The sequence below is a fragment of the Juglans microcarpa x Juglans regia genome, chromosome 6D, assembly GCF_004785595.1.
Source record: "Juglans microcarpa x Juglans regia isolate MS1-56 chromosome 6D, Jm3101_v1.0, whole genome shotgun sequence".
Lineage (NCBI taxonomy): Eukaryota > Viridiplantae > Streptophyta > Magnoliopsida > Fagales > Juglandaceae > Juglans > Juglans microcarpa x Juglans regia.
The window spans coordinates 3,131,570-3,142,405 of record NC_054604.1 but is presented as its reverse complement, the minus strand read 5'-3'; the positions used below and the strand labels follow the sequence as shown (position 1 = coordinate 3,142,405).

Genomic DNA, 10,836 nt, shown 5'->3' with positions numbered 1-10,836 from the left:
ATATTATTATTATTTTAAGATTTGAAAAAGTTAAATTGTTTATTATATTATATGTTGAAATTTAAAAAAGTTACAATGATGAGTTGAGAGGAGTTGAGGATCCAAACGTACCAACTTCCAGAAGGCAATAATGCCAATAAATATTAAGGTTGTGTTTGGATGTTAAACTGAGTTGAAATGATAAAATATTGTTAAAATATTATTTTTAATATTATTATTATTTTGAAATTTGAAAAAATTGAATTCTTTATTATATTTTATATTGAAATTTGAAAAAGTTGTAATGATGAGTTGAGATGAGTTTATGAAGCAAACGAAGCCTAAACCCTAAAGGCTAAAATCGAACCTCACTCTTATCTCTTCCTCGCCTCTCTGTAGACTGCCCCATTCTCATCTCTGCCTCACCTCTCTGCCCCACTCTCATCTCTGCCTCTCCTCTCTGTCTCAGATTCTCGCCTCTCTTCCTCGCCTCTTTGCCTCTCCTTTCTTCCTCGCTGCACAGACCTTCGGCCCACCTCACAGTAATGTTTTTCGATTTTTTTTTTTCATTTCATTACTTGTTAGATTTAGATATTCATTTCGGCCATGTGACAGAGAACTAAGACCTAATTGAACCCACAGATTTTCTTTTTGTCAGAGAATGAAAGAGTGATTTGTGTCCACTTCAAATTTAAATTTCACCCGCTTGCAGTTATTATGCAACTCAACAACCATGTATATAGGACCCAACTACTTTTAAGTTTCTGTCATAAGTATTAAGTATATGTAAATTGTTGGGTTAAATTTCTGAGATTTTTTTTCTTCTTGGGATGAAAGAATCAAGGTGGTATAAAGCTCACAACTTTATACATTAAAACAGAAGGACGAAGACTTCTATCACCATTAAAGAATGTCGACAAGTATTTCCTAGTTATTGCACAATTATAGAAAGTACCTACAAAAAGTTGGTGTGCTCAACGGAGGAACTCAAAGAACAGATACAATACAACAATGGAGAGAAATAATTCTAAATAGAACTGAAAGAATACTTTAAAAAATATTATTTGCTCACTTTTTGTGTTATTGAAAATGCTAGCATTTTTTGTTTCTGAGTTTGGGAGAATATAAAAAATTAAATTTATCAGTGAAATGTAGAGATCTTGTGTCCAGTTCAATACTCCAGTTCAATACTTCAGATCTCTTACACGCTTGAAATCTTCTTTCTATTCTCGACTAAATATTTTTTGAAGCAGTTTTTTTTATTAATAGATTTTTAATGACAAACTAACATTTTAAAATATAAAAAAACTGGACCGGATCAGAAATTGGTAAAACCAGAGATATCGGTTTAGGAGGGTAACCAATGCGTAATCAGTTTTAGAAAATATAAAATCAGTACATACCGGTTCGATCTTAAATTTTATCTAAAATCGGATCGGTTACACTCCTACTTGTCATGACCTAGCCAAGCCCATTAAGTACATTGGAGTATGCTCTTTAATAGGGGTGGCAATTCATGTTCGCGGATTGTGTCTACTTTGTGTCAAATTATAAATATTTGACTATATAGATCAAATCCAAACGCGACCCGTTAAGCTAAATTAGTCAAATCTTTAAACCCTGACATGGTCTATTTAAATAACCGGGTCGTGTCGTGTTACCTATTTTTACCTGTTTAATAATTAAGTTGAAATCGGTTAATACTACACGATTTATTTCAATCCATTTCATGTAAATGAGTTGAACTAACCCACATAATCAACTTGACACGATTAACATAATTTTATATAAAAATTAAAATCTATATTTATTAGTAGCTACAATATCTCAAAGAAAAACAATAAGATTACCTACTAACAAAAAAATCAATATTTTTCAGACTTTAACCTATAATAAAATCAATATTACAAACACAACAATAAAAATATAAACATATTGAGAAATATAAATATTATAATCCAACAATAATAAAAATTTAATTTTGAAATGAAATTTAAAATGTTTATTGTGGGTTGATTTTGGGTTAAGCGGATTGACTCATTATTGATGTATCTATTAATCATTCCGTAACAGGTTAACCCATTTTGATTTGAATATATTTTTTATCAAACCTAAACTCGTTAATTTTGTATTGAGTTCGTATTGAGTTCATGAGTATCATGTATTGCCACCTCTATGCTCTTTGACCTATTATTTTTTTTTCAAAGCTCATTATGGTTATTGAAAAAATTTATTTTAAAACTTAAGGCCTGGTTATTTTTTACAAATCATCTCATCTCTTTTAACTATTATAATTTTCTCAAACTAGGAAAAAAAAAATACAAAATAGAATTTAACTTTTTAAATTCTAAAAAAAAAATTATATTAAAAAAATTATATTCTAATAATATTTTATTTAATTTTTAACTTTCATTTAATCTTATCTATGAAATCAAACGAGAAGATAAATATTTCTATGGTTTATTTTAGGCCTGGCCCGTTGTGATGAATCTGCTAGACAACCCAATGGGTTGGCCATAAATATTTAATAAGCCTTTTGACGCGGTGCTGATGTGAGTGGGATAGGCCCAACCCATTAATGAATAATCTGGCGAGCAAGTCGCAACGGAGCTCTCTCTCAATAGGGTTACAACTTACAACAACCAATTCTACAGCCCTCTTCACTTGTTGGGAATCTCGATTGTCCGTCTCTCTCTCCGTCTACCTATCCCTCTCGGGTTCTCTCTTCACTCTCTCCATCTCTCTCAGTTCGCTCTCTCTCTTCTCCCTGTCGTGCGGCAGCCCGCCGTGTGCCGCGTCTGCCCAAGCTCTACACTACCAGCACGCCGTCCCTCCCTTCGCCACTAATACACTTCTGTTTCTCCTCCTTCTCTGTGAACGAAGCTGCAACCCGTAGCGGCTTCACGACCACTGCTTCCAGTCCCTCTACCCTGCAGTCGCCACCTTTCATGCCTCGCACTCCGTCCATCCAGAACACGTTGCCGTTGTTAACACGTCGTACCCCAGAGCTGGCCGCCACACCACATCCAGCCTTGCCGCCTCAATCTATCGATCATCTTTCACGCAGCACCATTCGCCCCACAAATCTGACCTACTAGAACTCCGAGTTGGGTAAGATATTCGTTTGCTCTACCCGTGTAATATACATCTATTTACGTGATTCAATTGGTTAGTGTTTACTTGAAATTAGGACTGTGTAGGATTGTAGGTTTGACTTGGGTTTTGGTGATAAATTCTAGGCTTGGAAATCTTTGTTGCTGACTGATTTGGGATGTTTCGCTAATGGTTAACTGTGGATATGGAGTTTTGTTGAAGTGGAGCGTATTGGACATGGCTTTATAGTCAGTTTGGGATTTTGAAGGGGTAAGGTTTTCCTTGTTACGTGTAAGATAAGGTTGGTTTTTGCTTAGTTGTATTAACCTAAATATTTTTGGAAAGGAGAGGTTTTGGTTCGTACAATGGTTAGTACGTTACCTTTGTGTTGAGTGAAGGTACTTGGAAGAAATAGAATTGTATAGATGGTTTTTGCTAAATTCGTGTCATAGGTGAATTGGCCTTCAAGTGCATTTTAATGTATTCGGGATCATTTAGAATTTGATGGGAGTTTAGGTATGATTTGTTTTATTTCTTAAAAATGGTGTTCAACTTTGTTAACTCAGGTTCATGGTAATTATATTTAGGTGACGACTGATATTCGCTTGGTACTATTGTGAGAAAATTTTGAGATGTTAAAAAGCCCAAGTAAGCGGTGTTCCTATGTTAGATTTTGCCAAAGTCTCTATATCTGAACATTGAAACATGATATTTTATCATGACTGGTGTAGACATGAGCAGTTTTCTCCTTTGTTTCTCTACTGCATAAAATGGGAACATGAAGTCTGAAATATGTTATCTGATTATATGATATTATATCCAATCATTATACTATTCTGTTATTGCATTGTATTTGAAAACTTTGAGTCAGAAGATTCTAATCTGCTTTGGTTACGGGCTCTACCACGGGTTATAATAGTGGTCTTTGATTTCTAATCTTGCCATGGGTGTAAAACTGTGGCCTCTAATTTCTGATCTTGCCACTAGTGTAAAATTGTGGCCTATGATATTTCTGACCTTGCCGCAGGTGTAAAATTGTGGCCTCTTATTTCTGACATTGCCACCAGTGTAAAATGGTTGTCTCTGTTCTGAGTGCAATTACTTTGGTGACAAGGTGATATATATTCTGCTTGGCTATCTGCAGAATGCACAACCTTGCTACGAGGGTAAACATGACCTCTGTTTTGAGTGCACTCACTTTGTCACCAAAGTGATCGATGTTCTGCTGGGCTATCTGCATATATGCACAACCTTGCCACGGGGGTAAACATGGTCTCTGTTTCTGTTTCTGTTTCTGTTGTTGTTTCAGTACGCTTGTGCCTAATTTCTTTTGTATATATTATTATTGAAAAAGAAATGTGACTTATCAAAAAAATTATTGAAAGAGAAATGTTTATTAAAATATCACTACTATTTTTTATAGTTGTTTGTTTCAAGGTTTTGAAATCCATTCGGCCAGAATTTTTCGTACCGGAACAGTAACTGTCACAGGGCAGATCATTGTTCCGTACTGGCTCAAATTCCAGTTATTCCAGTCCATTATGGTATTCCAGTTGGAATGTGGATTTCGGTCTGAAATTAAGGTGAATGCCCTGAATGGTCTTTTTGTAAATTACTTGAAAAATGAGGGACAAATTCACAAAATGGTATTTTGATTCTTGAAGCCCCAGTCGACTACCCCCATTTTCTCCCCCCTTCCCTTGTGAAATCAGATTCTCAAATGAGTCAAATCTCAAATCCCTACCCAGCCACACTCTGCCGACTGGCACCCACCACAATCAACATCGTTGCAGCTCGAACCTCCTGACGCCATCGCAGACTCCGTCGCCATTGCAAACTCCGTCGAACTCTTTCCCGTGTGTTGTCTAGAGGTTAGTTTGAACTTTCAGTTTAAACTTTAGTCTGTTTCCTTTCATGAAACCCTCTTAGATTTCCCGTGTGTTTCTAGTATTCTACTTCCTTAGATCTTCTAGCATTGTTTCCTTTCTATGGTTTGGTAGATTCATGTATTGCTTTCAGAAATATCTTTCTATTTTTACCTAACAACGAGGGTTTCAGTTTCAAAAGAAAATCTAGTGCTCTAGGATACATAAAAGAACCTGAACCAGGATTCTGCAGTTATAGCATTCCAACAACATCCAAGTACCTAGCATGTTTCTCAAACTACTAATAGATCATATATGCGATTAACATCTATTTTAAGTTCTCATTGGAATGCATGTATTTCAAAGTGGCTTGGGATAGAAGAAATTAACAACAGGGGACTTTTTTAATTTATATCAGTGAAGAAATGGGACTTTTTTTAATCTATTTCAAGGATGTAGATTGTATATCAGCGAAGAAAGGGGACTTTTTTAATGTATTTCAGTGAACGATTTGCATTTGGATGAAAATTTTATATCAAGATATTACAAACTTTGAATGTAGAAATGTTTTATTATTTCCCAGAAGAGGGGATTTTTTCAATGTATATCAGTGAAGAAGCAACAACCAATTTTTTCTGTTGTGTGCATATTTTTTTTGTGCAAATTTTTTCCTACTTATGTTTATGTTGTTTATAACATTTGGCTGTGTTTCCCATTGCTGTTATGTTTATCACTCACAAAAAATGGTGTTTCTTGTGTAGAAACTAGAAAGCCTTGTTTCCATTGCTGTGTTTGTCTGGGTTTCCCATTGTTGATTAACATTTCAAATGTTGATCCTTATTGTCTTGTTGATGAATATGAGTGATTATATTTTAACAGTTGGATTGAGAATTTAGAAGTATTATAGAGTTTTACAAATGTGTGTTTTTAAGACTTATATTAAGAAGTATTATTGAGTTTCTTAGGTGTGTATGTTTTTAGTACTTGTATTGATGTTATTTTGAAATATAGTTTCTTTATATATATAATTTATTCATATAACGTCTATTCCGAAACGGTACACCAAAACGGATCGGTACCGAAATATTCCATGAATGCCTCAACCGGAATGGATTTCAAAACTTTGGTTTGTTTCTGCATTCTGTAAATAGCTCATGTTTACACACTAGTATAAGTTTATTGCTTGCTGAGTAGGTAGACTCACCCGTTTATTCACCATTTTTTTTAATACTTGATAGTTGTGACAGTTGGAATAGATGGCACGTGACAAAATTATAAGAGAAATGTGAGATAAGTGCCTATGACATAGGTGGATTAGTCTGAGTTAAGAGAAATTTTGTCAGTGTTTAGTTATTCTGTTTGGAAGAATTTTTGAGACATTTGATTTTGGAGGATTATTGTACCTAAGTTTAATATTTTGTGGATTTCAGGTTAAAGGGTTCACCCCTGGGTACGAGGCGTGACATTACTAGTTTTAACGATCTCTAGTCCATGAGTTATTGGCTTCATTGATCTACAAAACCATGAAGCTTATTGCGCTTGCAAGATCCATTCGTGTTCATCGCATACTGCCTGAAGGAACTGGGCCTTTGCAGTTCCGTTACTTCCAGTCTGATTTTGTTCCCAGAGATCCCAAGGCCAAGCCGAAAAGGTTCAAATATCCACCATCCTATGACCCCTATGGCCCTAGACCCCCACCCTCTGAGAAAATTATTAATCTTTCTGAACGGATTGTGGCACTATCCCCTGAAGACCGCAGACAAATTGGTCCCACTCTCAGCAACAAGCTAAGGCTTCCAAAGCTGCAGCCAGTTTCAGTGGAAGGTATTGACTTGGGCACACAGGGAGGAGCTGCTGGATCTGCAAAGGCTGAGGAGAAGAAGGCCGAGAAAACAGCATTTGATGTGAAGTTGGAGAAGTTTGATGCAGCTGGCAAAATCAAGGTAATCAAAGAAGTCAGGGCTTTTACTAGTCTGGGATTGAAAGAGGCGAAAGACCTGGTTGAGAAGGCTCCCGTTTTGCTTAAGCAAGGGGTCACCAAGGAGGAGGCAAATGACATAATAGAGAAACTAAAGGCTGTCGGAGGAGTTGCGAGTATGGAATAGAATTCCGGGGTGTTTTGATTGGTTTCTGGGATTTTGGAAAGTTTCGGATATTTAAAAATATCAATTTTGTAATGCGGATGGATAGCCATCAAAAGAGCTTTTTGGAGAATAATTTATAGTTGAACTTATTAAGTTGTGCTTGATTTGAATAGAGGCCGGTTGAGCATTTTTTGTTTTGACGTTGAGATGAGTTTAATTGAACTGTGAATAATATAATATTTTGTGGATGTCATTGCAAGAATTGTGGCCTGCAAGCTATCATGGGCAAGAAATTGTCCACTTATATTAGAGTAGTGCTTAATGTTGATTGTCAGTGATCAGTGCGCATGCAGTACTGATATTAATCAGCTTCGCTTCGATCGATTTTATTCTGTCTTTGACTTTATATACTACGGCAGTGGAAGTAGAGAATTAAGCTGTGGATATGGGATTGGATGGACTGTTCAAAAATAAAAAGAACAAACCTCTCTGCACTTCCTTCAAGGGTCTCTCCTTTTGTGGCAAAACATGATCGGGAGACTCTTCAATATATGAATCGAAATAAAAGGACCATAAAAATATCTTTAACAGAAGTGCTATTCATAGTAATATCTTATTTAACATCCATATCAGGCTACAACTAATTCTGTAATATCTTAGGTTACAACGCTTCTGACGGTTAATATATAATTCCGTAACGTCTTTAATGAATTCGTTATAATATCTTATTTAATGGTTTATAATCAAATACTAATTGAGAGATTCTAATTCCATTTGCTTTTGAATATAAAGAGTAGCACAACTCAAATACTTACTTTTCCTGATTAATTCTTTTATTAGTAAGTCATTAATTTATTTTTTGCAATATTGTAGAAGTTCATTATTCATTTGAATTGATCTAGTTTTTGTTGGCATATTTTTCTTTGAAAATTCTTTGTTGTATGGTAACTCAACTATACATTGTTTTCTATTTCAAAAAGCATTTGGTAAACTAGAGCATATTTCTTTTTCTATTATTGTTTTGAAATTATTAATTTTTTAGATTAATAATGCATGTGTTAATTGTTCTTCGGTCCTTTTATATTTTATGAATTTATTTGTTTTTCTTTCATGTTAATTTTATGTTTTGTTGGAAATAAAAAAATTGAATTCAATTTATTGCCCTAATATACGAGTAGTAATTCATTCATTTGTTACAAAAAAAAGGATATAATAAAGTAAGAAATGGATCTCCTAATATAACTTTTGCATTAATATTTTTTACTAAAATAAATGTGGTTTTAAAACAAATTCTATTATTATAAATATGTGCATTTGATAGTTTATAATTTATATTTAATTTTCTGCCATTAGCTTGTAATAATATCTTTTTTATTTTCTCAAAATATTTAGAAGGTATTAATCCTCATTGAATATTTAAAACTTTAAATCTGTCCCAATATCTAATAATATAATTTGTTTGAAAGAATATTCTTAATTAATAGAAATTGTAATTTTGGTATACCATTTTTTTGAACAATTTCATGCCACAACTTCTCCCTTGCCCTTCACCTCTGGTTCAATTAGAAAAAGTGGCACCCAATGTGGTTTGATAATAATAATAAAAGAGGCTGAAGGTTGTGGTAATGGTGGATGACTTATAATTTGAGAAGAGGGAGAAGGAGAAACTACTTTCGAATAAGTTGGTGATTTTGTAGAGGTTGATGGTGAGAATTGGTTATAAGAGGGTTGTACTGGCGGTAATGATCCTAGCTAGTACTGTGTAAGGTCTTGGGGATGAATATTCTTTTATACATATTAGATTAGTACAAGTTGCTATCAAACCATTTACAAGAAGTGGATTAAATGCTTGGGAGTATGTCATTAGTCGACATTCTTCTTGTAACAATATTAAGTTTTTAGCACGTCAAGTTCCAGTAAAATGGTAGAAAAAGTATTACTATGAACATGTTACGAAGATGTTCTCGCAAGTTATCAAAGCTCCTAAAGTGATCTGATGAGAATGACTTGATAACGGGCTATTTTCATCATCATTGTCAGAAACTTGTGACATAGCTTCTATTAATTTATTTAATTCCATTTTGCTTGTCACTGAAGCTAATTGGACCTGAAATTTGCTGTGCTGAATTAAAACTTCAGGAACTTTGATAACTTGCAAGAACATCTTTACAACATGATCTACCTTTTGTATGAAACCCGTAATTCTTTAACATGGATAAGCATTTATTTAAAATGTGTTACGTTAAAAAAAAACAATAAAAAAATGAATTTAAGAACCCGAGAAAAAAAGGTACACCGGCCATGAACAAGATAAGATGGCTGTGGTCCGACATCCTCTGCACAAACTGGGAAAGTGCTGGAATTTTACCAGTTCTTACTCCCACATAAACCTCAAAGAAATGATGATTGATTTCAAACACTATATAATCGAAAGAGAACACATTTGATATGAGTAAGAATCTTGCGATCCATCAAGTACATTCCATTAAATACTTAGAAGTCAGACTATAAAATATTTTTCATTTTCATCATCAAATTACATAACATCAAGCTTCAGCGGCCTTCTCTGCCGTTGCACTGCTATCTGATTTGGCACGTTTAGCTTCATAATCTTTAACGGCAGCCTTGATTGCATCTTCAGCAAGCATGCTGCAGTGCAACTTTACGGGTGGGAGAGAGAGAGATTTTGCGATTTCCCCAAGGAGATTAGATAAAATAATGCCTCATTTAGTTGAGATAAATCTCTCAAGAAAAAGATGAAAGAAAATTTCCTCAAAATAATACCATATGTGGGACTTGGTTTGACTATGTAGGTACTCAAACGATCTTTCTTACATAAGAAACATATATTTCTTTCCTTTGAGTAAAACAGGAATTAGGCTCATACTGCATGTCACTCAATCAAAGCTTAAACAGGACAAATTAATGAAATATGTACAAAAACCATCCCTTCCTTTCACAATGTCTCTCTCTGGTATATAACTACATTATTTATTTATTTATTTATTTATTTTTATTATTATTTTTTATTTTTAAATAAGGCCGTAACTACTCATAAAATCCTTGTTGAATATATATATATATATATATATTTTATGTCGGGGAACCTCCCCAAGGCAAGAGACCTTCGGACCCATCCTTGCAGAGTAAACTCCGGCTCCGTGTACCGCACCCTCAAAAGTTTTCCTACACTGAACTGGTTAAACCGCAGACTTTTCATCAGGAGGTGTGGCTCCTAAAAATTGTTTGCACCTAAGGGGATTTGAATTTTGGACTTGGGGAAGCAAACCCCCAAGGCCTTTAACACTTGAGCCAACCCCTAGAGTTTAACAAAAATCTTTCTTTTGTGCTTCATTACTTCCAAATCTCATTTTAAATCTTTCTACACAAACTATAAAATTTAAGATTGTTTCATACATCACACATGGTATCTAGATTCATGTTAATCTCTTCTGTTTATGACAAGAAGTAAAAGGTCACTTATTTTCTTCGCGACAGCAAGTAACAGGTTAAGAGACACAAAAATAAAAAGAGTAATGCTACTCATCATCCAAACTTCTATCATCCTTTCATCATCTTATGATGTGACATTAGCTGATTGGAAATTATTTATTACATTTCACTTATGAACCTATCATTTAATTCCATATCATGGGATGATGGGAGGATGATGTGAGTTGGGATGATGAATAGATTTTTTCAAATAAAAAAGAAGTAAAAGACAACCCCTCACAACAACTAACTACAAGGTAATTGCAAATACAAAGCAGAAAGATGCACAATCATACATTTATAACTACGGAGGCAGACATATA

The 10,836-nt window shown here is 34.3% G+C and overlaps 1 protein-coding gene across 1 annotated transcript; it reads left to right on the top strand.

The window, feature by feature from the left end:
• Positions 1 to 4,737: 4,737 nt before the first annotated feature.
• LOC121235787 (50S ribosomal protein L7/L12) lies at positions 4,738 to 7,255 on the top strand. The gene is made up of 2 exons (XM_041132202.1): positions 4,738 to 4,943; positions 6,368 to 7,255. Exon 2 carries the CDS (start codon positions 6,461 to 6,463, stop codon positions 7,040 to 7,042), a length of 582 nt encoding a protein of 193 aa, XP_040988136.1. The 5' UTR covers positions 4,738 to 4,943; positions 6,368 to 6,460; the 3' UTR covers positions 7,043 to 7,255.
• The last annotated feature ends 3,581 nt before the right edge of the window (positions 7,256 to 10,836 follow it).

What these genes read in the sequence shown, in the direction of transcription:
- LOC121235787 (XM_041132202.1), top strand. Translation starts at nt 6,461, where the DNA reads ATGAAGCTTATTGCGCTTGCAAGATCCATTCGTGTTCATCGCATACTG.